At 50.2% G+C, this 27,947-nt stretch overlaps 1 protein-coding gene across 1 annotated transcript in view; it reads right to left on the bottom strand.

The window, feature by feature from the left end:
- Positions 1 to 10: 10 nt before the first annotated feature.
- Positions 11 to 27,947, bottom strand: part of LOC145339220 (sprouty-related, EVH1 domain-containing protein 1-like) — a gene marked incomplete at its 3' end in the record, with an annotated part of 34,128 nt that continues 6,191 nt past the window's right edge. Inside the window, exons 2-5 of the mRNA XM_080183616.1 lie at positions 12,334 to 12,505; positions 8,328 to 8,496; positions 3,940 to 4,001; positions 11 to 151 (exon numbers count right to left, since the gene is read on the bottom strand). Of these exons, the coding sequence (XP_080039742.1) occupies positions 11 to 151; positions 3,940 to 4,001; positions 8,328 to 8,496; positions 12,334 to 12,505 (544 nt within the window). The remainder of the gene's footprint in view (positions 152 to 3,939; positions 4,002 to 8,327; positions 8,497 to 12,333; positions 12,506 to 27,947) is intronic.

The raw sequence follows: 27,947 nt of genomic DNA, 5'->3' as shown, positions 1-27,947 counted from the left end.
TGGATTCGGCCGGTGCCAGTCCAGCTCGGAATTCCTCAGAAACTGATGGCCTGATGTAGCAACTGGACGACGATTCGCTGGTTACGATGGTGATGTGTTTCGGTAGCATCTCCTTCCTGCTGTTGGACGATGACTCGCTGTCTGTGTGCGCCTGGAAGCAGAGATCGAAACGGGCGCGCGTGAGTGTGCGGAACGGAGTGGAAATAAATCAGGCAGAATTGTTCAAGAAATAACCTTAGATTAGCCTGCCTTCCCCAGTGTCTCCCCCTCCCCCAGTGTCCATCTCTCCGTCCCCCTCCTCCAGCGTCCATCTATCCATCCCCCCCACCACCCGTCCCTCTCTCCATCCCCTCCCCCATTACCCCCTCCATCTGCCTTCCCCAGTGTCTCCCCTTCCCCCAGTGTCCCTCTCTCCATCTCCCCCTCCCCAGTGTCCCTCTCTCCATCTCCCCTCCCTCCCTCCTCCTCTCCCCCCTCCCCAGCGTCCCTCTCTCCATCTCCCCCTCCCCCAGCGTCCCTCTCTCCATCTCCCCCTCCCCCACCGTCCCTCTCTCCATCTCCCCCTCCCCCACCGTCCCTCTCTCCATCTCCCCCTCCCCACCGTCCCTCTCTCCATCTCCCCCTCCCCCACCGTCCCTCTCTCCATCTCCCCCTCCCCCACCGTCCCTCTCTCCATCTCCCCCTCCCCCACCGTCCCTCTCTCCATCTCCCCCTCCCCCACCGTCCCTCTCTCCATCTCCCCCTCCCCACCGTTCCTCTCTCCATCTCCCCCTCCCCCACCGTCCCTCTCTCTCCATCTCCCCCTCCCCCACCGTCCCTCTCTCCATCTCCCCCTCCCCCACCGTCCCTCTCTCCATCTCCCCTCTCCATCTCCCCCTCCCCCAGCACCCTCTCCATCTCCCCCTCTCTCCATCTCCCCTCCCCCCACCATCCCTCTCTCCATCTCCCCCTCTCTCCATCTCCCCTCCCCCCAGCGTCCCTCTCTCCATCTCCCCTCCCCCCAGCGTCCCTCTCTCCATCTCCCCTCCCCCCAGCGTCCCTCTCTCCATCTCCCCTCCCCCCAGCGTCCCTCTCACCATCTCCCCCTCCCCCAGCGTCCCTCTCACCATCTCCCCCTCCCCCAGCGTCCCTCTCACCATCTCCCCCTCCCCCAGCGTCCCTCTCCCATCTCCCCTCCCCCAGCGTCCCTCTCACCATCTCCCCCTCCCCCAGCGTCCCTCTCTATCTCCCCTTCTCCAGTGTCCCTCTCCCCTCCCCCATTATCCCCCTCCATCTGCCTTCCCCAGTGTCCCTCTCTCCATCTCCCCTCTCCAGCATCTCCCTCCATTTCCCCTCCTATAGTGGGTCCCCTGGCTCCCAATCTGCCTTCCCCCAGTGTGTCCCCTCCACTATCCGTTCTCCAGAGTCCCTCTCTCCGTCTCCCCTCCCCTAGAGTTCCTCCATCTCCCCTACCCAGTTTTGCTCCCTGGGAAATTGCCTCTTAGTGTCTCAAGTTGTGCATGTTGTGGGTGGGGGAGGATTGGCCATGCTAAATTGTCCCTTAGTATCTCAAGATGTGCAGGTTAGGTGGATTGGCCATGCTAAACGTGTGGGATTACAGGGATAGGGTGGAGTAGAGGCCTGGGTAAAATATTCTGTCACAGAGTTGGTGCAGAGTCGATGGGCTGAATGGCCTCATTTTGTACTGTGGGGATTCTATGGGTCTTTGAGCTGTTTGAAGTATAGGCACCGGGGGCTCTTGACAATGGGAGCCCTCGCACCAAACTCCAACCCTGCACTCATCCATTCGCCCATACAAACAGGAGACCTGGACTGAAATATCCCATCTTAACTAATGGGCACTTGAGGACAACGTGTGTTCTTGTTGACATGTGATGGAAGCTCTCCTCCTTCCTTACGCCTGTCGCCTGGCCTCCCCCTCACTGCTCCTCGATTGAGAACCACTCAAATCATCAACTGTGTGGGCCCAGGTGTCCAGTCTACATTAACAGGTGTGACGTGGAAATTGTTGAGAGCTTCAAGTTTTAGGTGTCCAGATCACCAACAATCTGTCCTGATTCTCCCCCCACCCCACCCCACCCCACCCCATCCCATGCTGACACTATAGTTAAGAAAGCCCACCAACTTTCTCAGAAGACTAAGGAAATTTGGCATGTCTGCTACGACTCTCACCAACTTTTATAGATGCCCCATAGAAAGCATTCTTTCTGGTCGTATCACAGCTTGGTCTGGGCTCCTGCTCTGCCCAAGACCGCAAGGAACTACAGAAGGTCGTAAACGTAGCCTAATCCATCACACAAACCAGCCTCCCATCCGTTGACTCTGTCTACACTTCCCGCTGCCTCGGGAAAAGCAGCCAACATAATCAAGGACCCCATGCACCCCAGACATTCTCTCTTCCACCTTCTCCCATCGGGAAAAGATATAAAAGTCTGAGGTCACGTACCGACCGACTCAAGAACAGCTTCTTCCCTGCTGCTGTCAGACTTACTAACCACGCCTCCTATATTCTCATCCAAATAATTAATAAAAATGGCAAATAACAGTGGACCCAGCACTGATCCCTGAGGCACACCGCTGGTCACAGGTCTCCAGTTCGAAAAACAACCCTCTACAACCACCCTCTGGCTTCTGTCAAGAAGCCGATTTTGTATCCATTTAGATACCTCACTGGATCCTGTAAGATTTCTCCAGAGGTGTTTTCACCAATACCCTGTACAGTTTCAGCAACATTTCCCTAGTTGCATTCACTATTCCAAAAGCAATACCAAGATGCCGTTTGCCTTCCTTATTACCTGCTGTATCTGCATGCTAACTTTCTACGTATCATGTACAAGGACACCTAGATCCCTCTGCACTGAACCGTGTTGAAATTTCTCTCCACTTAGATAATAACTTGCCTTTTAATTCTTCTGACCAAAATGGTTAACCTCACCTATGTTAAATTCCACCTGCCACATTTTGGCCCACTCACCCAACCTCTCCATATCCATTTGTAAATTTCTCATTTCCTCATTGGAACTCACATTTTAGCGTCATCTGCAAACGTGACTATAGTATGTTCTGTCCCTTATTCCGAGTCCTTAATATGGATTTCCAGATCACCAACGATCTATCCTGGTTCCTCCACATTAATGCTATAGTTAAAAAAGCCCCACCAATGCCTCTACTTTCTCAAGAGAAATTTGGCATGTCAGCTACGACTCTCACCAACTTTTACAGATGCACCATAGAAAGCATCTTTTCTGGGTGTATCACAGCTTGGTATGGGCTCCTGCTCTGCCCAAGACCACAAGGAACTACAAAAGATCGTGAATGTAGCCCAATCCATCTCACAAACCATCCACTGACTCTGTCCACACTTCCCACCGTCTCGGAAAAGCAGCCACCTTAATGGAGAACCTCCATGCACCCCGGACATACACTCTTCCACCTTCTCCCGTTGGGAAAAAGATGCCAGAAGCCTGAAATCACACAGCAGCCGGCATAATCGAGGACCCTACGCGTCCCGGACATTCTCTCTTCCACCTTCTTCCGTCGGGAAAAAGGTGCAAAAATCTGAGGTCACGTACCGACCGACTCAAGAACAGCTTCTTCCCTGCTGCCGTCAGACTTTTGAATGGACCTACCATATATTAAGTTGATCTTTTTCTACACCCTATGACTGTAACACTGCATTCTGCACTCTCTCCTTCTCTGTGAACAGTATGCTTTGTGTGTACAGCACACAAGAAACAGTACTTTTCTCCATACAGGGGACAATAAGTCAAGCAGATGGTAAATAGTTGGGGCCTGAGGCCTGAACCCAGTGACATCCCACTATTACAATCAGCTGAGCAGGGCAGTGAGGGATGGGCAACGGGATGCCAGTGATACCCGCCCAGAACGAACACAGAATGCGGGGAGTGAGAATCTGTGTCGTTCTGCGGCCTTACTTACTGCTGTGATGTCTTCCGCTGCCGTCGCATCAATCTGGCTCGAGGAAGAGGAGGTGAGAGAACCTGGAGAAATGTAAAAGACACGAAGGAGTAAGCTGGAGGGTCCATCAATCCAGAGGCAATAGAATTCTACACTGCAGCTGGGAGAGAGAATCTAATCGAGGGGTTCAGGGTGGTTTATATATAGAATAACAGATACCCGGGAGTGAGTTACAGACTGGAATCTAATCGAGGGGTTCGAGGTGGTTTATATACAGAATAACAGATACCCGGGAGTGAGTTACAGACTGGAATCTAATCGAGGGGTGGTTTCTATACAGAATAACAGATAACCGGGAGTGAGTTACAGACTGGAATCTAATCGAGGGGTTCGGGATGGTTTATATATAGAATAACAGATACCCGGGAGTGAGTTACAGACTGGAATCTAATCGAGGGGTGGTTTATATATAGAATAACAGATACCCGGCAGCGAGTTACAGACTGGAATCTAATCGAGGGGTTCAGGGTTGTTGCCCTGTTTCCTGCATTAGGCCAATGGTGAATCTTAAACTACCCAGCAGTGGATCACTTTGGGACGTCCTGAAGTAACGAATGCCCCAAAGGAAACGACAGGACCAGCAATCCAGGAGCCCAGGCCAATGCTCCGTGAGGCCATGGGTTCAAGTCCCACCACGGTAGCTGGTGGAATTTAAATTCAATTCATAAAAATCTGCAACTGAAAGCTAGTCTCAGTTATGGTCACCACAAAACCACTGTCGATTTTTGTAAAAACCCGTAAAAATTCGGAGCATGGAGTGGCCATTAAGCCCCTCAAGCCTGCTCCATCATTCAATCATGGCTAATCTCACCCTGGACTCAACAACCTGTCCTGGTCCCCCCCTATGCTGACACTATAGTTAAGAAAGCCCCACCAACGCCTTTACTTTCTCAGAAGACTAAGGAAATTTGGCATGTCTGCTACGACTCTCACCAACATTTACAGATGCCCCATAGAAAGCATCCTTTCTGGTTGTATCACAGCTTGGTCTGGGCTCCTGCTCTGCCCAAGACCACAAGGAACTACAAAGGGTTGTGAACGTAGCCCAATCCATCACACAAACCAGCCTCCCATCCATTGACTCCGTCTACACTTCCTGCTGCTTCGGAAAAAGCAGCCAGAATAATTAAGGACCCCCACGCACCCTGGACATTCTCTCTGCTGGAGATGGTCCCATCAGTGGCCATTGTCAGCAATTGGTAAAAGGGGAACAGGCGCAGAGGCGGGCACAGATTGTGCTACTCGCCTCACGCCCGACCTTACCACCTGAAAACGGGTGCAATTTGATGGTAAAATCAAGCTCTTAGTATCCAAAGATGTGCAGGTTAGGTGGATTGGCCATGCTAAATTGCCCCTTAGTGTCCCAAGATGTGCAGGTTAGGTGGATTGGCCATGCTAAATTGCCCCATTGTGTCCAAAAATGTGTAGGTTAGGGGGTAGTGGGATAAATGAGTGGGATAGGGTGAGGTAGGCCTGGCATAGATGCTTTGTTGGTGAGTCAGTGCAGACTTGATGGGCTGAATGGCCACCTTCTGCACTGTGGGGATTCTACGATGAAATTCTGCCTCAGTGTGCCACAAAGCGCAGGAAGGAGAAAGAGATGATTCTGCCCTGGTCCTGAGACTGCGATTCCAGCACTTTGACCCTGGAAAGTAGATTGGGGCTCCAGGAACCTAACCACTGGCCCCTTACTTTGAGAATCCTATTAGACTTGGAACTTAATCTTCAATTCGGAGCTCAACATGCCAACAGCGGCTCCTTAGACTGGGATCCAACACTGGATGTGGGTTCGATTCCCGGCTTGGGTCACTGTGTGTAGAGTCTGCATGTTCTCCCTGTGTCTGCGTGGGTTTCCTCCGGGTGCTCCAGTTTTCTCCCACAGTCTATAAGACGTGCTGGTTAGGGTGCATTGGCCGTGCTAAATTCTCCCTCACTGTACCTGAACAGGAGTGTGGCGACTAGGGAGATTTTCACAATAACTTCATTGCAGTGTTCACTTGTGAATGAATAAACTGTCTTAAGACCTCAGCACTGCTCATTAATTGGGTTTCCAACTCTCTGGCACCGAGCATGTACATTCAAGAGTCAAATATCCAAGGGTTGGCCAATTTGGTTGGAGATTCCCCCATCTGAGCCCTCTCTGCGCGGACATTCTGGGACAGGTCAGATTCCAGAAGGGAAATGATTAATGGGATTTTAGGATCTCGTCCAAGTGAACTCTATAATCTGGCCCTAAGAGACAAGTGCATTAGGAGTAAAACATCCAGAACTAAGACCCTTAGTTTAGAAGCACAAAATGGACCCTGGGATTGGGGAGTCCAACACTAGAGAACTTGGCCAAGAAGTTAGGAGTCCAATGGACCCTCTGACACTGGTGCCCTGAATTGGAAATCCAATGCCCTGGTCACGAGCCTTAGTCTGGGAATGGGACACTGGACCTTGGATGGGGACAACTCCTTGGATTGGGAGTTTGTTGTGTTCGGGACTCGATGGACTGGACCATCTGACGGGCAACACGACAGCTCAGTGACTATCACTGTTTGCCGTGCAGACACATGGATTTGGGTCGGTGTCTGCGGGAGTTCGCGCATTCTCCCCGTGCTGGCGTGGGTTTTCTCCGTGTGCTCCAGTTTCCTCCGGGTGCTCCGGTTTCCTCCCACACCCCAAAGATGTGCTCTTAGGCTGATTGGTGTTAACAAATTGTCCCTAAATTAGTCTTCCCTCAATCTTCCCCAATAGGCGTAGACAAAGGTCATGGGTAGAGGAGGGCACTCAATGTTAAAATGGCGGGCTCGTTGGGCCGAAGGGCCTGTTTCCCGTGCTGTGTTGTTCTTTGTTGACGTTGGGTTGGTTCCAATACTTGCGCACTCAATCCATTAGATTGAAGCATGGTAACATATGAGAAATAAGAGCAGGCCCCTCAAGCCTTCCCTGCCATTCAACATGATCATGGCAGATCCTCCATCTCAACGCCTTACTCCTGTCCTCTCCCCATCCCCGTTTGACACTGTTAGAGTCCAGATACCTACTTGCTTAAATATATGATTATGTTACATTAAGTTGATCTTTCTCTGCACCCTAGCTATGACCGTAACACTACATTTGGAATGCCAGGGTAAATATACAGATTGATAGGCTAACCACAGAGTTGCCTGGCCTCACTGACGTCCATCGAGAGATGTTCACACAGGAACGTACAAGATCAGGGAAGAAGGAGGCCATTTGGCCCTTTGAGCCTGCCCCACTGCTTATTATGACAATGGTTGATTCTCCATCTCATCCATAAGACCTTTAGAACATAAGGAATAGGAGCTGAATTAGGCCATTCGGCCCATCGAGTCTGCTCCGCCATGGCTGATAAGTTTCTCAACCCCATTCTCCCACCTTTTCCCCGTAACCTTTAATCTTCTAACCAATCAAGAACCTCTCTATCTCTGTCTTAAAGACACTCAGTGACCCGGCCTCCTCTGTGGCAATGAATTCCACAGATTCACCGCCCTCTGACTGAGGGAATCCCTCCTCGTATCAGAGGATTAGACAGGGTGGACAGTGAGAGCCTTTTTCCTTGGATGGTGACGGCTAACACGAGGGGACGTAGCTTGAGGGGTGGTAATTATAGGACGGGTGTCAGAGGTAGGTTCTTTACTCAGAGGGTAGTAAGGGCGTGGAATGTCCTGCCTGCAGCAGTTGTGGACTCGCCAACTTTAAGGGCGTTCGAATGGTCAGTGGATAGGCATATGGATAACATCGGAATAGTTTAGGTTAGAGGGTCATTAGATTGGTTCCACTGGTCGGCACAACATCGAGGGCCGAAGGGCCTGTACTGCGCTGTAATGTTCTACGTTCTCCAACTCGGTTCTAAAGGGTTGTCCCTTTACTCTGAGGCTGTGTCCATGGATCCCAGTCTCTCCGACTAATGGAAACATGTTCCCCACATTCATTCTATCCAGGCCTTTCTGTACTCTATAAGTTTCAATGATCTCATCCTTCTAAACTCCACAGGCCCAGAGTCCTCAAACACTCCTCATACGTCAAGCTCTTCATTCCCGGGATCATCCTGGACCCTCTCCAAGGCTGGAACATCCTTCCTTCGATACGGGGCCCAAAATTGCTCACAATATTCCAAGTGGGGCCTGACCAGAGCCTTACACAAAGCCTCAATAGTACACCTCTGCTCTCGACATGCACGCTAACATCTCATTTGCCTTCCTAACTACCAACTCAACCCGCAAGTTAACCTGAAGAGAATCCTGACTAGGACTCCCGAGTCCCTCTGAACCTCGGATTTCTCTCCCCAGATCTCTGTCGTAGGTGCTTAAGATGCAGAAGTAGTGATGGCCCACTCCTACCTTTAGGCAGCTCCTCAATGACCTTCTTGATGCTTTGTTCAAAGGTGACAGCATCAGCGGGGCTCTGGAAGGTCAGGCCGAACTTATCCTCGTCTACTTTCCAGTGATGGAAGATGGGGTTCACCTTGTTGTAGGTGAGGTCTTTCTTGAGGTCACACTCCAGGATCACCTGCGGACAATGAAGAGAGTGAAGGTTGAAGACATTGATACTTCAATGCTTTTAGCTTCCATTATTACAGAGGCCAGAAACCGGGAAATCTTTCCTAATTCACACAAACCCCCTTCCCATTAAAGGCTCGGCACAATGTCGGAAGATATTTAAAGGCCACGCATTGGCCTCACAGCGCCAGAGACCTGGGTTCAATTCCAGTCTCTGGTGACTGTCAGTGTGGAGTTTGCACGTTCTCCCCACTCCCCGTGTCTACATGAGTTTCTTCACAGTCCAAAGATGTGCAGGTTAGGTGGATTGGCCATGCTAAATTGTCCCTTAGTGGCCCAAGATGTGCAGGTTAGGTGGATTGGCCATGCTAAATTGCCCCGTAGTGTCCAAAGATGTGCAGGTTAGGTGGATTGGCCATGCTAAATTATCCCTTAGTGTCCCAAGATGTATAGGTTAGGTGGATTGGCCATGCTAAATTGTCCCTTAGTGTCCAAAGATGTGCAGGTTAGGTGGATTGGCCATGCTAAATTGTCCCTTAGTGTCCAAAGATGTGCAGGTTAGGTGGATTGGCCATGCTAAATTGCCCCTTAGTGTCCAAAGATGTATAGGTTAGGTGGATTGGCCATGCTAAATTGCCCCTTAGTGTCCAAAGATGTGTAGGTTAGGTGGATTGGCCATGCTAAATTGTCCCTTAGTGTCCAAAGATGTGTTGGTTAGGTGGATTGGCCATGCTAAATTGTCCCTTAGTGTCCAAAGATGTGCAGGTTAGGTGGATTGGCCATGCTAAATTGTCCCTTAGTGTCCAAAGATGTGCAGGTTAGGTGGATTGGCCATGCTAAATTGTCCCTTAGTGTCCAAAGATGTGTAGGTTAGGTGGATTGGCCATGCTAAATTGCCCCTTAATGTCCAAAGATGTGCAGGTTAGGTGGATTGGCCATGCTAAATTGCCCCTTAGTATCCCAAGATGCGTAGGCTAAGTGGATTGGCCATGATAAGTTGTCCCTTAGTGTCCAAAGATGTGCAGGTTAGGTGGATTGGCCATACTAAATTGTCCCTTAGTGTCCAAAGATGTGTAGGTTAGGTGGATTGGCCATACTAAATTGCCCCTTAGTGGCCCAAGATGTGTAGGCTAAGTGGATTGGCCATGATAAGTTGTCCCTTGGTGGCTCAAGATGTGTAGATTAGGTGGATTGGCCATGCTAAATTGTCCCTTAGTGTCCAAAGATGTGCAGGTTAGGTGGATTGGCCATGCTAAATTGTCCCTTAGTGTCCAAAGATGTGCAGGTTAGGTGGATTGGCCATGCTAAATTGCCCCTTAGTGTCCAAAGATGTATAGGTTAGGTGGATTGGCCATGCTAAATTGCCCCTTAGTGTCCAAAGATGTATAGGTTAGGTGGATTGGCCATGCTAAATTGTCCCTTAGTGTCCAAAGATGTGTTGGTTAGGTGGATTGGCCATGCTAAATTGTCCCTTAGTGTCCAAAGATGTGCAGGTTAGGTGGATTGGCCATGCTAAATTGTCCCTTAGTGTCCAAAGATGTGCAGGTTAGGTGGATTGGCCATGCTAAATTGTCCCTTAGTGTCCAAAGATGTGTAGGTTAGGTGGATTGGCCATGCTAAATTGCCCCTTAATGTCCAAAGATGTGCAGGTTAGGTGGATTGGCCATGCTAAATTCCCCAGTAGTATCCCAAGATGCGTAGGCTAAGTGGATTGGCCATGATAAGTTGTCCCTTAGTGTCCAAAGATGTGCAGGTTAGGTGGATTGGCCATACTAAATTGTCCCTTAGTGTCCAAAGATGTGTAGGTTAGGTGGATTGGCCATACTAAATTGCCCCTTAGTGGCCCAGGATGTGTAGGCTAAGTGGATTGGCCATGATAAGTTGTCCCTTGGTGGCTCAAGATGTGTAGATTAGGTGGATTGGCCATGCTAAATTGCCCCTTAGTGTCCAAAGATGTGTAGGTTAGGTGGATTGGCCGTGATAAATTGCCCCTTTGTGTCAGAGGGATTAGCAGGGTAAATATTTGAGGTTACGGGGATAGGGCCTGGGTGGGATTGTTGTTGGTGCATGCTCGATGGGCCGAATGGCCTCTTTCTGCTCTGTAGGGTTTCAGTGATCCTTCCAAGAACGATCATTCTGCTGCGGGCTAATTCTCAATCGCTTTCTCCTCCTCAATCTCTCGTGCGACTGGGGGGAGGACCAGACGCAGAGGGTGGAGGAGGAGGCCATTCAGGCCCTTGGCTCTCCTTCAGTTAGATCATGGTTGATCCACACCTTAAACCATTTCCCCTGAGCCCAGCACTAAATGCTACCAATCGCACTTCCGACATGCTGGCGCAGAGGGTCAGTTGGCCATGATTGGGGTTGAGGGAGGGATTTCAGTTGGGGCGCTTGCCTTATTCTCCAGGGCCGTGTCCCCGACAACGGCCATTTCTGAGGCGTTGGCAGTGGTTGGCGTGGCTTATGGTGGCCCCAGGGTGCCACAATCCAGACCCGGAGACCTGAAGGCCAACGGCAGAGTTCAGAGTTCATATAAATGACACAATCCTCCTGAGAATGCTCTCCAATCATTAACCCTTGGGTTGGAACAGACGTGGGTTCTTTGCCACGTCTTTAGATTGGCATGTCTTGCCCGGCACGTCATGGCATTCTTTCAACATGAAATGACAACATGCTACAGTGCAGAGGGACCTGGGCGTCCTTGTGCATGAATCGCAAAAACTCAGTTTGAAGAAGGCGAATGGGATGCTGGCCTTTATAGCGAGGGGGATAGAATATAAAAGCAGGGAGGTCTTTCTGCAACTGTACAGGGTACTGGTGAGGCCGCAGCTGGAGTACTGTGTGCAGTTTTGGTCGCCACACTTGCGCAAGGATATATTGGCCTTGGAGGGAGTGCAGAGGAGGTTCACTAGGCTGATACTGGAGATGAGGGGGTTGGACTATGAAGAGAGACTAAATAGACTGGGTCTGTACTCGTTGGAGTTTAGAAGGATGAGGGGGGGGATCTTATAGAGACGTATAAGATAATGAAGGGGATGGATAGGGTAGAGGTAGAGAGATTCTTCCCGCTTAGAAAGGAAACAAGAACTAGAGGGCACAGCCTCAAGATAAGGGGGAGTCAGTGTAGAACGGAGTTGAGGAGGAACTTCTTCTCTCAAAGGGTAGTGAATCTCTACCCATTGAAGCAGCGGAGGCGACCTCGTTGAATGTGTTTAAGTCACAGATTTTTGACCAATAAGGGAATTAAGGGTTACGGGGAGAGGGCGGGTAAGTGGAACTGGCCCCACCATCAGATCAGCCATGATCTTATTGAATGGCGGGGCAGGCTCGAGGGGCGAGATGGCCGACTCCTGCTCCATCTGGAGATCGCGGGCACAAATCTCACCCCAGAGACTTGCCCACAAAACCCAACGATGACCCGCAGGAGGAGTGCTGAGGTGTTAAGGCCATTAATCTCATTTGGATGGAAGAGCCTCAAGAGTCTTTGGGAGATGGATGGGCAGGGTGACGGGAGGGGTTAGGAATTCTTTTCGCAAATCCTGGCCAACGTTCATCCCTTAGCCAATAATCCAGTTGTGAGAGCTTGCTGCATGCCCCCCATTGAAACAGCGACCCAACACCTCAACACCTTGGATCTGAGCTAGCCTGTCCTTGGGTAAATCTACTCTTTATTTTTTACGATGGGTTACGTTTTCCAGCTACCTTCAGAATCCAACCAGCACGTTCACCCCCCCAACCCCCGGCATGTACGTTCCCATCTCCATTTGAGTGATACGGGGACCCACCCGCCGCCATTTCCCCCCCAGCCCATCACGTGACCATCGCCCCCGTCACGTGACCCACTTACCGCTTGGTCCCGGAGCCGTTCCCCACGGATCAGGAAGCCGCCGGGGTCGCTGTCGTCGGAGCGGCCCCCCCTGCAGATCGCGACGTGACTGAGGCCAGCTCCCCCCAGCGGCACCCAGCCCCCACTGGAGTCATCACGGGTCATCACCACTGCACGGACTCGCACCACACAGCTGTGAGAGAAACACACACACAGCCCCGTGAGGCAGGGCGAGGAGGGAGGGAGGGAGGGAGGGAGGGACAGAGAGACAGAGTGACAGAGAGAGACAGAGTGACAGAGTGAGACAGAGTGACAGAGTGTGACAGAGAGACAGAGAGAGACAGAGAGAGACAGAGAGAGACAGAGAGAGACAGAGTGACAGAGTGACAGAGTGACAGAGTGACAGAGTGACAGAGTGAGACAGAGTGACAGAGTGACAGAGTGAGACAGAGTGACAGAGTGAGACAGAGTGACAGAGTGACAGAGTGAGACAGAGTGACAGAGTGTGACAGAGAGACAGAGAGAGAGTGACAGAGAGTGACAGAGAGACAGAGAGAGAGAGTGACAGAGAGACAGAGTGACAGAGAGACAGAGTGACAGAGAGTGACAGAGTGACACAGAGTGACAGAGAGTGACAGAGTGACAGAGAGACAGAGAGACAGAGAGTGACAGAGAGAGACAGAGAGACAGAGAGTGACAGAGAGACAGAGAGTGACAGAGAGACAGAGAGTGACAGAGAGACAGAGAGAGTGACAGAGAGAGAGTGAGAGAGAGTGACAGAGAGAGAGAGTGACAGAGAGACAGAGTGACAGAGAGACAGAGTGACAGAGAGTGACAGAGAGACAGAGAGTGACAGAGAGTGAGAGAGAGTGACAGAGTGACCGAGAGAGAGAGTGACAGAGAGACAGAGTGACAGAGAGTGACAGAGAGTGACAGAGAGTGACAGAGAGTGACAGAGAGTGACAGAGTGACAGAGTGACAGAGAGTGGGATAGAAAAAGGGATAGAGAGAGAGAGAGGAATGGAGAGACATAGGTAGATAGAGAGAGATACAGAAAATGAGAGATAGAGACAGAGGAGAGAGAGAGAACAAGATAGAGATAAAGAGAGAGGGAAACAGATGGTGGAAAGAAGAGATTCAGAAAGAGAGACAGAGATACCGAGAGGGAGAGGGAGAGAGAGAGATACTGAGAGGGAGGGAGAGTGTGAGAGAACCATATGGAAACTCTACAGTGCAGAAAGAGACCATTTGGCCCATCTAGTGTGCATCAATTCTCCCAAAGAGCATCTTACCCAGGGTCACACCATATCCCCATTACCCCATATATTCACCAAGGCCAATCCCCCTCAGTTACACACCTTTACAGTGTGTGACACTCTCCGCTATAGCCTCACTCATGAGTTTGGATATTCGATTCTCACGCCACACCCTGGCTCTCATTCATTGGCTGACACAATGGCATCCATATTCACTCACTCTGCACACTCCAATCCTCCGTGGCCTCAACCCAGATGACCTGGACAAACCAAACTGTCTTTACCATTTCGGCTGCCGTAAATCTAGCCTGCGCCCTCAGTCCTACACTCCGAGCCTTAACTCGCCTCACTCAATCTCTCCCTAAATCCCTCTGCCAACACTTCACCCACCCCTATTCCGAGCTTCCCAAAAGCATAACTAACCATCCACTCCCGGATTCTTCCGTATCCTCGATTTCCTTCAGTCGGTAGTCCCTAAGCTCTGTAGTTCACTCGCTAAACACTCATTAATCTCCCTAAGAAACTACAAAGGGTCGTAAACGTAGCCCAATCCATCACACAAACCAGCCTCCCATCCATTGACTCTGTCTACACTTCCCGCTGCCTCGGGGAAAAGCAGCCAACATAATTAAGGACCCCACGCACCCCGGACATTCTCTCTTCCACCTTCTTCCATCGGGAAAAGGATACAAAAGTCTGAGATCACGCACCAACCGACTCAAGAACAGCTTCTTCCCTGCTGCTGTCAGACTTTTGAATGGACCTACCTTATATTAAGTTGATCTTTCTCTACACCTTAGCTATGACTGTAACATTACATTCTGCACTTGAAAGACAGCGACTGAGGGGAGATCTAATAGAGGTGTATAAGATTATGAACGGTATAGATAAACAGTGGTAAGCTTTTTCCTATGTTAGAAACGTACGGTATGAGGGGCCACGGGCTTAGGGTGAGGGGGGAGAGGTAGAGTTCGGATGTGAGAGGGAGGTTTTTCACACAGAGGGTTGTGGGGGTATGGAATGCTCTGCCAAGCAAAGTGGTGGAGGCCGGCACGCTGGAGTTGTTGAAGAGTTACTTAGACAGGCACGTGAGCGGGTTGGAGATGGAGGGATATAGGAGACTGTTTTAAATAAGGTTCAGGAGTCTTGAGACATCCCTGGGAATCAATGGATTCCTATGGACCTTCCAACATATTTTCTGGCTCACTTGTTTTACTTTTGAGCTTCTGGGGATTCCCTTGAATGTTTGTATAAGGAGATGTGCATGTTTTTGATGTTTTTCTCTTTCAATCCACAGGCGATTCGGTCCGCCTTGTTGTCCGAGGGGTATACACGTGGTGGGTCGTACGAGGGCTGCTCTAGGATGTTTCGAGAGTTGCCTAGTGCTTCACGTTGTTAGTGTACACTTAAACTGGACCAGATGCTGGGCAAGACGACAGCTCAGTGACTATCACTGTTTGCTGTGCAGGTACATGGATTTGGGCCAGTGTCTGTGGGAGTTTGCGCATTCTCCCCGTGCCTGCGTGGGTTTTCTCCGGGTGCTCCGGTTTCCTCCCACACCCCAAAGATGTGCTGTTAGGCTGATTGGTGTAACAAATTGTCCCTAAATTAGTTTTCCCTCAATGTGGAATGCCATAAGCGTAGACAAGGGTCATGGGTAGAGGGGGGGACTCAATGTTAAAATGGCGGTGGGGGATCGTTGGGCCAAAGGGCCTGTTTCCCGAGCTGTGTTGTTCTTTGTTCACTCTCTCCTGTCCTTCTCCCCTAGGTACTCTATGAACGGTATGTTTTGTCTGTATAGCACGCAGGAAACAATACTGTTCACTGCATCCCAATACAGGTGACAATAATAAATCAAATCAAATAATCTCTTCATCTCCCTCCCCAGTCTTAGCACGGACTTCAGAACGTAACCCCGTTATCTCCCTACGAGCTGCAGTGTCAGGCTTAGACCCATCACACTCCCGTGTCTTTGGACATTCAGAATATTGTTAAAGGTGCAGGAAGGATGTAAATAAGGTTGAGAGAGTGCAGAGAAGGTTTACAAGGATGTTGCCGGGACTTGAGAAGCTGAGTTACACAGAGAGATTGAACAGGTTAGGACTTTATTCCCTGGAGCGTAGAAGAATGAGGGGAGATTTGATAGAGGTGCATAAGATGAGATTGGTATAGAGTGAATGCAAGCAGTCTTTTTCCACTGAGGCTAGGGGAGAGGGCATGGGTTAAGGGCGAAAGGGGGAAAAGTTTAAAGGGAATATTAGGGGAGGTTTCTTCACACAGGGAGTGGTGGGAGTGTGGAATGAGCTGCCAGATGTAGGAGTAAATGTGGGCTCACTTTTAACATTTAAGAAAAACTTGGACGGGTACATGGATGAGAGGGGTGTGGAGGGATATGGTCCGGGTGCAGGTCAGGAAGAAAAATGGTTCAGCACAGCCAAGAAGGGCCAAATGGCCTGTTTCTGTGCTGTAGAGGTCTACGGTGCTATAGAAATGCAGGTTTTTGTTGCTACGATCTCGGACATCTGGATTCCAGCGATGGAAGAGTTGGTGAATGAGGAGAGATTGAACAGTTTGGCTTGTACACGCTGGAGTTTAGAAGGACGAGAGTGGAGCTGATCGAGGGATATAGAAGGGATTGATAGAATAAATGTATACCAAATATTTCCCCCCTTGTGGGGCAATCTCAGACGAGACGTCACAGGTATAGGTTGAGAGGCGGTAGATTTAAAACTGAGATGAAAAGAGGCTACTTCTCCCAGAGGGTGGTGAATTTGTCGCTGCCCCACAGCGTGGCGAAGTTAGAATCTTTAAACGCTTTCAAGAAAGAGATAGATATATTTCTGATTTTAAAAAAATGGGTGAAAGGGATAAGGGGGAACGGGTGGGGAGGTGGAGGGAGAGATCATGATTGGCGGAGAAGGCCCGAAGGCCTGAATTTGCCTAGTTCAGCTCCTATGTGGCTATCGTCCCAGAGGTTCGCTCCAGGGACTACCTTAACGGAATCATAGAATCCCTACAGGGCCATTCGGCCCATCGAGACTGCACTGGCAACAATCCCACCCAGGCCCTAGCGCCGCGCACTTCCCCTGACATTAAGGGGCAGTTTGGCACGGCCAATCCGCCTAACCTGCCCATCTTTGGTCCGTCCCTGACTGTGTATAATCGAGGGATGTTGAGCTCCATAAACGTACTTGTGGTCATCCAACTCCCTCTTAACGAGAGGCAAATCATCGCGTCTCCACAGGGCCCATTTCTTCAGTATTCCTTCGGGGGATGTGGGTGCCGCTGGTTGGGCCGGTATTTGTTGCCTGTCCCTAATTGCCTCCCCCCCCAACCCCTGAACTGAGTGTCTTGCTTGGCCATTCCAGGGGGCAGTTAAGAATCAAAGAACAGTATGGTACAGCACAGGGAGAGGCCCTTCGGCCCAGCAAGCCTGTGCTAAAGCAAGACACCTTTCCAAACAAAAGGCCGTTTGCCTCCAAGCGATCCGTATCCCTCTATCCCCTGACGATTCACATATCTGTCCAGATCTGTCAATATCTTAACCATTGCTATTGTATCTGCTTCCACTATCTCCTCTGACTATACATTTCAGGCACTCTGTATAAAAACTTCCCATCCCATCTCCTTTAATCTTATCCCCTTTCACCTTAGTCCCCTAATCACTGATATTTCTACCCTGGGAGAAAGACTTGATGGATTGGGTTATAAGGACAGGCTGGATAAACTGGGACTTTTTTCCCCCTGAAGCGTAGGAGGCTGAGGAACGATCTTATCGAAGAAAGTTATCTCCGATTGCAATGGGATCTTGATCAGTTGGGCCAGCGGGCCGATGAATGGCGGATGGAGTTTAATTTAGACAAATGCGAGGTGATGGATTTTGGTCGATTGAACCAGGGCAGGACTTACTCAGTTAATGGTAGGGCGTTGGGGGAGAGTTACAGAACAAAGAGATCTAGGGGTACAGGTTCAGAGCTCCTTGAAAGTGGAGTCACGGGTGGACAGAGTGGTGAAGAAGGCATTCGGCATGCTTGGTTTCATCGGTCAGAGTACAGGAGTTGGGACGTCTTGTTGAAGTTGTACAAGACATTGGTAAGGCCACACTTGGAATACTGTGTACAATTCTGGTCACCCTATTGTAGAAAGGATATTATTAAACTAGAAAGAATGCAGAAAAGATTTACTAGGATGCTACTGGGACTTGATGGATTGAGTTATAAGGAGAGGCTGGATAGACTGCGACTTTTTTCTCTGGAGCGTAGAGGGATGATCTTATAGAGGTCTATAAAATAATGAGGGGCACAGATCAGCGAGATAGTCAATATCTTTTCCCAAAGGTAAGGGAGTCTAAAACTAGAGGGCAGAGGTTTAAGGTGAGAGGGGAGAGATACAAAAGGGTCCAGAGGGGCAATTTTTTCACTCAGAAGGTGGTGAGTGTCTGGAACAAGCTGCCCGAGGTAGTTGTAGAGTCATAGAGTCCTACAGTGCAGAAAGAGGCCCTTCGGCCCATCAAGTCTGCACCAAACACAATCCCACCCAGGCCCTACCCCCATATCCCTACATATTATACCCACTAATCCCTCTAACCTACGCATCCCTGGACACTAAGGGGCAATTTCTTAGCACGGCCAATCAACCTAACCTGCACATCTTTGGACTGTGGGAGGAAACCCACACAGACACGAGGAGAATGTGCAAACTCCACACAGACAGTGACCCGAGCCGGGAATCGAACCCAGGACCCTGGAGCTGTGAAGCAGCAGTGCTAACCCACTGTGCTACCATGCCGCCCCAGTAGAGGCGGGTACAATTTTGTCTTTTAAGAAGCATTTAGATAGTTACATGGGTAAAGAGGGATATGGGCCGAATGCGGGCAGTTGGGTTTAGCTTAGTAGTTAAAAACTGGGTGACGTGGATGAGTTGGGCCTGTTTCCATGCTGTCAACCTCTATGACTCCAACTATCCATTCTGTCCGCGCTTCCCCAGCCCCTGATGTTTAAGTGAAAACAAGTTTATCCAATCTCTCCTCACAGTTACTACCCTCCCAATCAGGCAGCGACCCAGTAGCCGCTTCCTGTACTTTCTCCAAAGTTGTTGAGGCTCTGGAGTCACATGTAGGCCAGACCGGGTAAGGATGGCAGATTTCCTCCCCTAAAGGGACATGAGTGAACCAGATGGGATTTTTTTTTAAAATGACAATCAGTGTGGTCGCCGGCACTGAGGATAGTTTCCATCCCACACTGTCACAATCGAATTTAATCCTCCCTGGTGGGATTCGAACTCGTGACCCCTGAAGTTTGACATGGGTTATCCAGAGGCCCAATGCAGTAAGAAGTCTCACAACTCCAGGTTAAAGTCCGACAGGTTTATTGGGTAGCAAACACCGCGAGCTTTTGGGGCTCTGCCCCTCTGTCAGGTGAGTGGGGAGCTCTGATCACAACCCAGTGACAGGGGTGGCTGAGTGGGATTATCGCCAGGCAGGTAATCCGGAAACTCAGCTAATGCTCTGGGGGACCCGGGTTCGAATCCCACCACAGCAGATGGTGGAATTTGAATTCAACAAATAAATAATCTGGAATTAAGAATCTACTGATGACCCATTGTCAGGAAAAACCCACTAATGTCCTTTGTCCACTTTGGTCGAAATAATAGTAGGAGGGATTATTATTTAGCCTGCAGGTGCAGCAGGTGGTCAGGAAGGCGAATGGGATGCTGGCCTTCATAGCGAGGGGGATTGAATATAAAAGTAGGGAGGTCTTGCTGCAGCTGTATAGGGCATTGGTGAGGCCGCAGCTGGAGTACTGTGTGCAGTTTTGGGCGCCGCACTTACGCAAGGATATTTTGGCCTTGGAGGGAGTGCAGAGGAGGTTTACTAGGCTGATACCGGAGTTGAGGGGGTTGAGCTATGAGGAGAGGCTGAATAAACTAGGCTTGTACTCGTTAGAGTTTAGAAGAATGAGGGGAGATCTCATTGAGACGTATAAGATGATGAATGGGATGGATAGGATAGAGGTGGAGAGGCTCTTCCCGCTCAGAAAGGACAGTAGGACTAGGGGGCACAGCCTCAAGATAAAAGGGGGGCGGTTTAGAACGGAGTTGAGGAGGAACTTCTTCACTCAAAGGGTGGTGAATCTCTGGAATTCTCTGCCCGTTGAAGTGGTGGAGGCTGCCTCGCTAAATATTTTGAAGACGCGGGTTGATGGGTTTTTGATAAGAGAGGGGATTAAGGGTTATGGGGAGAGGGCGGGAAAGTGGAACTGAGCCACGACAGATCAGCCATGATCTTATTGAATGGCGGGGCAGGCTCGAAGGGCTAGATGGCCTACTCCTGCTCCTATTTCTTATGTTCTTATGAAAAGCTGCAGCATGCTACGGTGCAGAGGGACCTGGGGGTCCTTGTGCACGAGTCGCAAAAACCCAGTCTGCAGGTGCAGCTGGTGATCAAGAAGGCGAATGGGATGCTGGCCTTTATAGCGAGGGGGATAGAATATAAAAGCAGGGAGGTCTTGCTGCAACTGAACAGGGCACTGGTGAGGCCGCAGCTGGAGTACTGTGTGCAGTTTTGGTCGCCGTACTTGCGACAAGAGACTGCTGGCAGGTCAGCCTATGCACTCATGCTCCTTGTGTGCCTACCATCATTTTCTTATCTGCCACCCCATCAAAGCCCTCATCAGAATTCCCTTGGGTGAGCTGGCACGAGCCGATCATTACTGTGGCCTAGGTGCTGCCCACTCAAGCCTGGTAACTCACCACATTCTGATCCCAACTCAATATCACTCTCTGAGGCACATGCGGTATCTGAGCTGAGGGTCAGACCAACTAACAAGGCCTTTTCAGCAACGCTGTTCTGTTGCTCTCTCATCTCATCCTTGGGCCACTGGTGACTTTGGCAGATGTTAGTTCTTGGGGTCTGAAGGCAGGAAGTCTTGGGGGGGAGCTTTGGGTGAGCAACAGGGAATGAGGTGGAAAACAGGAGATCGTTGGCCACACCATCTGCAGCTTGTTCACCATGCCAGGTGAAGCTACAAACGGGAGTTGGGAGGGGCTAGAAAATCCTGCCCGTAAGCACCAAGATAAAAGTTGTAAAAATTAACTTTTGCTGCTGACTTCCTGTCCTTGGTTGAACCAATTCAATCTTTAAGCAAGAATCAATCCCAACTCAGCAGCAGGAGTTGTGGACCTATGAAGTTTTCAAGACGGGAGAGGCATCCATTCAGTGGTCAACTTGTCCACGGTGAATAGATTCAATCATAATGAGGGGGCAGGTCCACCGCATGTTAGGAGATCAGCCAATATTCTTTTATTTATTGCTGTTCTCTAGACATCCCACCCACCGCCATCTTCCACAGAACATGGAGTGGAGCTAACATGTTGCACACAGACCATCCCATAGCCATACATAATGACCCCTGTAATAGGTTGGTGAGTTCAGGGGTAAGAGGAAGTTGGTGGGATGGGCACCAACCCTATTTTACTTCCCTATCCTCCCCAATCCCTTTCCCCTCGAGGGAAAAACACCCAGTCGGGGGCACACAAAGTTCAGCCCAATATTTCATGGGAGTGGACGCTTCTGGATAGGAAGCATTTATTATCTGTCCTTAATTAACCTCGACAAAGGTTAATGTGGTCTCAAATCCATTTCCCCACCTTCTCTCTCCCCTCGCCCAGCCCCACACAACGACCCCCGACCCCCTTCTCAATCAAAAATCCTCAAACTCTGTCTCGACGTCCACTGCCATCCGGGAAAGAGAATTTCCCACACTGACAACTGTCCGGGACAAAGAAAATTCTCCTCATCTCTGTCTGAATGGGAGGCCTCTCATTCTCAAGCTGCTTCCCCCCCTTGTTCTAGTCTGTCCCACAGAGGGAATCATCCTCCTCGTATCGATTAGTGGCACACTGGTCAGCACTGCTGCCTCACAGCGCCAGGGACCCGGGTTCGATTCCCAGTTTGGGGGTCACTGTCTCCGTGCGGAGTTCGCACATTCTCCCCGTGTCTGCGTGGGTTTCCTCCCGCAGTCCGAGAGACGCGCAGGTTAGGGCAGCCGTGCTAAACTGACGACAACAACTGATCCAGTGAACCTCGCATTCACGTAACAGCTTCACCACCGCTCAACACCCCAAACAGCCAACCGAGCACTTCCTGTAACGTAGTCACGGTTGTCAGGTAGAAAATGGGGTGGCCAACAACTCTTCACAAACAGCAACCAGACACAGGGTGTGGAGAGTCTGCAGAAGGATCTAGATAGGCTGGGCGAATGGGCCAGGAAATGGCAAATGGAATTTAATGTTGGCAAGTGTGAGGTGGTCCACTTTGGTAGGAATAATGGTAGGAAGGACTATTACTTACGGGGCGAAAAACTGCAGCAGGCGATGGTGCAGAGGGACCTGGGGGTCCTTGTGCATGAGTCGCAAAAACCCAGCCTGCAGGTGCAGCAGGTGGTCAGGAAGGCGAATGGGATGCTGGCCTTCATAGCGAGGGGGATTGAATATAAAAGTAGGGAGGTCTTGCTGCAGCTGTATAGGGCATTGGTGAGGCCGCAGCTGGATTACTGTGTGCAGTTTTGGTCGCCGCACTTACGCAAGGATATTTTGGCCTTGGAGGGAGTGCAGAGGAGGTTTACTAGGCTGATGCCGGAGTTGAGGGGGTTGAGCTATGAGGAGAGGCTGAATAAACTAGGCTTGTACTCGTTAGAGTTTAGAAGAATGAGGGGAGATCTCATTGAGACGTATAAGATGATGAATGGGATGGATAGGATAGAGGTGGAGAGACTCTTCCTGCTCAGAAAGGACAGTAGGACTAGGGGGCACAGCCTCAAGATAAAGGGGGGTGCAGTTTAGAACGGAGTTGAGGAGGAACTTCTTCACTCAAAGGGTGGTGAATCTCTGGAATTCTCTGCCCGTTGAAGTGGTGGAGGCTGCCTCGCTAAATATATTTAAGACACGGGTTGATGGGTTTTTGATAAGAGAGGGGATTAAGGGTTATGGGGAGAGGGCGGGAAAGTGGAACTGAGCCACGACAGATCAGCCATGATCTTATTGAATGGCGGGGCAGGCTCGAGGGGCTAGATGGCCTACTCCTGCTCCTATTTCTTATGTTCTTATGTTTTTTTCTTACAAGCTTCCGCTACTATCAAAAGTTGCACGTTTTTAGGTGTCCAGATCGCCAATCTGTCCTGGTCTCTCCACCCTGATGCTATAGTTAAGAAAGCCCACCAACGCCACTACTTTCTCAGGAGGCTATGGAAATGTGGACTGTCTGGTACAACACACACCAACTTTTACATAGAAAGCATCCTTTCCAGATGTACCAGAGCTTGGTATGGCCCTGTTGTGGAAGAGTGGGCAAGCCTCTGGCTGATGGTCTCCTCCAAGTCTAGGAACACAGAAAATAGGAGCAGGAGGAGGCCATTTGGCCCCTCGAGCCTGCTCCACCATGCATTACGATCATGGCTAATCATCAAATCCTGACCCCCCACCTTCCTCTCTTCCCCTCCACCCCCCCCTTCCATGTCCTTTGATCTCCTTCACCTCCCCCCCACCCCCCCCAGTGCTAGATCTAACTGCCCCTGGCAAACATACAATGTTTTGGCCTCAACTGCTCTCTACGGTAACTCTGAGGCTACTTTGGCAGATTTTGATAACTTCACCGCCTAAACTTTGAAGTGGCAGCAAGGTGGCGCAGTGGGTTGGCACTGCTGCCTCACGGCGCCATGGGCCCGGGTTCGATTCCCGGCTTGGGTCACCGTCGGCGTGGAGTCTGCGCATTCTCCCCGTGTCTGCGTGGGTTTCCTCCCACACTCCAAAAACATGCAGTTAAGTGGATTGGCCATGCCAAATTGCCCCAAGATGGGAGGCCGATGGCCTAGTGGTATTATCACTGGACTATAAATCCAGAAACTCAGCTGACGCTCTGGGGGACCCGGGTTCGAATCCCGCCACGGCAGATGGTGGAATTTGAATTCAATAAAAAGTATCTGGAATTAAGAATCTACTGACGACCCATTGTCGGAAAAACCCATCTGGTTCACTGATATCCCTTTTTAGGGAAGGAAATCTGCCATCCTTACCCTGGTCTGCCCAAGACTGCAAGAAACTACAAAGGGTCATGAACATAGCCCAGTCCATCAGGCAAATTAATCTCCTTTCTGTTGACTCTGAAAAGGAGAAACTTCAGTTGTGCGGGGAGATTGGAGAGGTTGGGACTGTTCTCCGGGAGAGAAGGTGGTAAGAGGAGATTTAGTGGAGATCTATAGAATCCCCATAGTGCAGAAGGAGTCAAATTGGCCCATTGAGTCTGCATCGATAACAATCCCACCCAGGCCCAATCCCTGTCACCCCACACATTTACCCTGCTAATCCCTCTAACCTACATATCCCTGGGCACTAAGAGGCAATTTAGCATGGCCAACACCCTTAACTTGCACATCTTTGAATACTAAGGGGCAATTTAGCATGGCCAATCCACCTAACCTGCACATCTTTGGACATTAAGGGGCAATTTAGCATAGCCAATCCACCTAACCTACACATCTTTGGACATTAAGGGACAATTTAGCATGGCCAATCCACCTAACCTGCACATCTTTGGACACTAAGGGACAATTTAGCATGGCCAATCCACCTAACCTGCACATCTTTGGACATTAAGGGGCAATTTAGCATGGCCAATCCACCTAACCTACACATCTTTGGACACTAAGGGGCAATTTAGCATGGCCAATCCACCTAACCTACACATCTTTGGACACTAAGGGACAATTTAGCATGGCCAATCCACCTAACCTGCACATCTTTGGACATTAAGGGACAATTTAGCATGGCCAATCCACCTAACCTGCACATCTTTGGACACTAAGGGACAATTTAGCATGGCCAATCCACCTAACCTGCACATCTTTGGACACTAAGGGACAATTTAGCATGGCCAATCCACCTAACCTGCACATCTTTGGACATTAAGGGACAATTTAGCATGGCCAATCCACCTAACCTGCACATCTTTGGACATTAAGGGACAATTTAGCATGGCCAATCCACCTAACCTGCACATCTTTGGACACTAAGGGACAATTTAGCATGGCCAATCCACCTAACCTGCACATCTTTGGACACTAAGGGACAATTTAGCATGGCCAATCCACCTAACCTGCACATCTTTGGACATTAAGGGACAATTTAGCATGGCCAATCCACCTAACCTGCACATCTTTGGACACTAAGGGACAATTTAGCATGGCCAATCCACCTAACCTGCACATCTTTGGACACTAAGGGACAATTTAGCATGGCCAATCCACCTAACCTGCACATCTTTGGACATTAAGGGACAATTTAGCATGGCCAATCCACCTAACCTGCACATCTTTGGACATTAAGGGACAATTTAGCATGGCCAATCCACCTAACCTGCACATCTTTGGACACTAAGGGACAATTTAGCATGGCCAATCCACCTAACCTGCACATCTTTGGACACTAAGGGACAATTTAGCATGGCCAATCCACCTAACCTGCACATCTTTGGACACTAAGGGACAATTTAGCATGGCCAATCCACCTAACCTGCACATCTTTGGACATTAAGGGACAATTTAGCATGGCCAATCCACCTAACCTGCACATCTTTGGACACTAAGGGACAATTTAGCATGGCCAATCCACCTAACCTGCACATCTTTGGACACTAAGGGACAATTTAGCATGGCCAATCCACCTAACCTGCACATCTTTGGACATTAAGGGACAATTTAGCATGGCCAATCCACCTAACCTGCACATCTTTGGACATTAAGGGACAATTTAGCATGGCCAATCCACCTAACCTGCACATCTTTGGACACTAAGGGACAATTTAGCATGGCCAATCCACCTAACCTGCACATCTTTGGACACTAAGGGACAATTTAGCATGGCCAATCCACCTAACCTGCACATCTTTGGACATTAAGGGACAATTTAGCATGGCCAATCCACCTAACCTGCACATCTTTGGACATTAAGGGACAATTTAGCATGGCCAATCCACCTAACCTGCACATCTTTGGACACTAAGGGACAATTTAGCATGGCCAATCCACCTACCCCCCACATCTTTGAACTATTTTTTGTATTCCTTTACGGGACATGGGCATCACTGGCTGGGCCGTCATTTATTGTCCATCCCTAATTGCCTCTTGAACTGAGGGGGCGACACGGTGACACAGTGCTTAGCACTGCTGCCTCACAGCACTAGGGACCTGGGTTCGATTCCTGGCTTGGGTCATCGTCTGTGTGGCGTCTGCACGTTCTCCCCGTGTCTGCATGGGTTTCCACCGGATGCTCCAGTTTCCTCCCACACTCCAAAGATATGAGGGTTAGGTGGATTGGCCGTGCTAAATTAACCCTTGGTATTAGCCGGATTAGCAGAATAAATATGTGGGGTTATGGGGACAGTATCTTGATGGGCCAAATGGCTTCCTTCTGCACTGTAGGGATTCTATGATTCTGGGGGAGGCCGATGGCCTAGTGGTATTATCACTAGACTATTAATCCAGAAACTCAGCTCATGTTCTGGGGACCCGGGTTCAAATCCCGCCACGGGAGATGGTGAAATTTGAATTCAATAAAAAATATCTGGAATTAAGAATCTACTGATTAGTTGTGATTGGGAGGGCAACCTAGGGCCTACCACATTAGCTTGCAGCTGGGGCCTAACCTTGGAGGGCGCAGCCTGGGGCCTAGCCTTGGAGGGCGCAGCCTGGGGCCTAGCCTTGGAGGGCGCAGCCTGGGGCCTAGCCTTGGAGGGGGGCGCAGTAGATCTGGAATTAAGAATCTACATTGGTCGGAAAAACCCATCTGGGTCACTAATGTCCGTTTAGGGAAGGAAATCTGCCGTCCTTACCCAGTCTGGCCTACTACACAGCAACGTGGTTGACTCTCAAATGCCCTTGGGCAACTAGGGATGGGCAATAAATGCTGACCCAGCCAGCAATGCCCATGTCCCATGAATGAATAAATAAAAAAAAGATTTAATAAGTATCTCGCTCAGCCAATTCAGAGGGCAGTTGAGAGTCAACCATATTACTGTTGCTCTGGTGTCACGTGTAGGCCAGACTGGGTAACGATGGGAATTTCTCCCCCTACAGGGACTCTAGTGAACCAGATGGGCTCGTTTACTTGTAGACCCTCAGCTTCCCTGGATAACACAGCATCTACCCCACTGGGGCAAAGCAGCCCCGCTTAATAGGCACCCCATCCACTACTGTTCACATTCATTCCCTCCACGACAGGGGAGCCGGGTGTACCATCCACAAGATGCACTCCAACCACTCACCAAGGCTCCTTACAGCACCTTCCAAACTCATGACCTCTACCATCTAGAAGAACAAGGGCAGCAGATATACGGTAAGGCCATCCCCTGGAAGCTTAACTCACTATCCTGACCTGGGAATATAATCGCCATTCCTTCACTGTCATCAGGGTCAACATCCTGGGACTCCCTCCCTAACAGCACTGTACCTAAACCACACATAATAAGGCAGCTCAGCACTGCCTTTTCAAGGGCAATGAGAGGCGGACAATAAATGCGCTCTAGTGGAACTCTCACACTTGAGGATACTTTAATAAAAATTCACCTAACCCAAATCCTGGGCCCTAGTTGTGATTGGGAGGGCAACCTAGGGCCTACCACATTAGCTTGCAGCCTGGGGCCTAACCTTGGAGGGTGCAGCCTGGGGCCTAACCTTGGAGGGCGCAGCCTGGGGCCTAACATTTTCAGAGTGCAGCCTGGGGACTACCCCACCCGCGGGCAGCCCGGGGCCCACCCCACTAGCATGCAGCCTGGGGACTACCCCATCAGCGGGCAGCCTGGGGCCCACCCCATCTGCATGCAGCCCAGAGCCTACCCCATTAGCATGCAGCCTGGGGCCTACCCTAGAAAAATGCAGCCTTGGGCCTACCAAGCATTGACCGCACTCCAGGGAAACTGGATAGGGAGGCCTATAAAAAGGGAGGCCTAGAAATATCCTTGTCAGCCAACATTGGAACTGGGCCCCATTTAAATCCCACTCCTCAGTCTAGTTGCTCCCAGAGGTTTTAGGCCTCCAAACCTGGCTTCATAAAGGCTTTCAGCGACCAGTTACCATAACTCGTGGACTGGGGCTAGATTAATCCCCTTCCAACAACGGGTGTACAAAATCCCACCTGCAGGAGCGGCACTATTTCCAATCTTTGGCAGGTTGTGGGTACGAGTATCCCAAAGCAAAGTCCAGGCTGGGGGAGTGCCACGCTGTCAGAGGTGCCACTTTCCAAATGGTGCCAAAGGATAGTTTGCGTCCATCCCAGAAAGGTCCTGTAAGAGAAACGGCACCTCTGACAGTGCAGCACTCCCTCAGTACG

Source organism: Carcharhinus amblyrhynchos, unplaced genomic scaffold (assembly GCF_965287045.1).
Source record: "Carcharhinus amblyrhynchos unplaced genomic scaffold, sCarAmb.v2.hapA chromosome_348, whole genome shotgun sequence".
In the NCBI taxonomy this organism is placed as follows: domain Eukaryota; kingdom Metazoa; phylum Chordata; class Chondrichthyes; order Carcharhiniformes; family Carcharhinidae; genus Carcharhinus; species Carcharhinus amblyrhynchos.
Note: the sequence above shows the minus strand (reverse complement) of the source record. Positions and strands in the feature narration are given on the sequence as shown.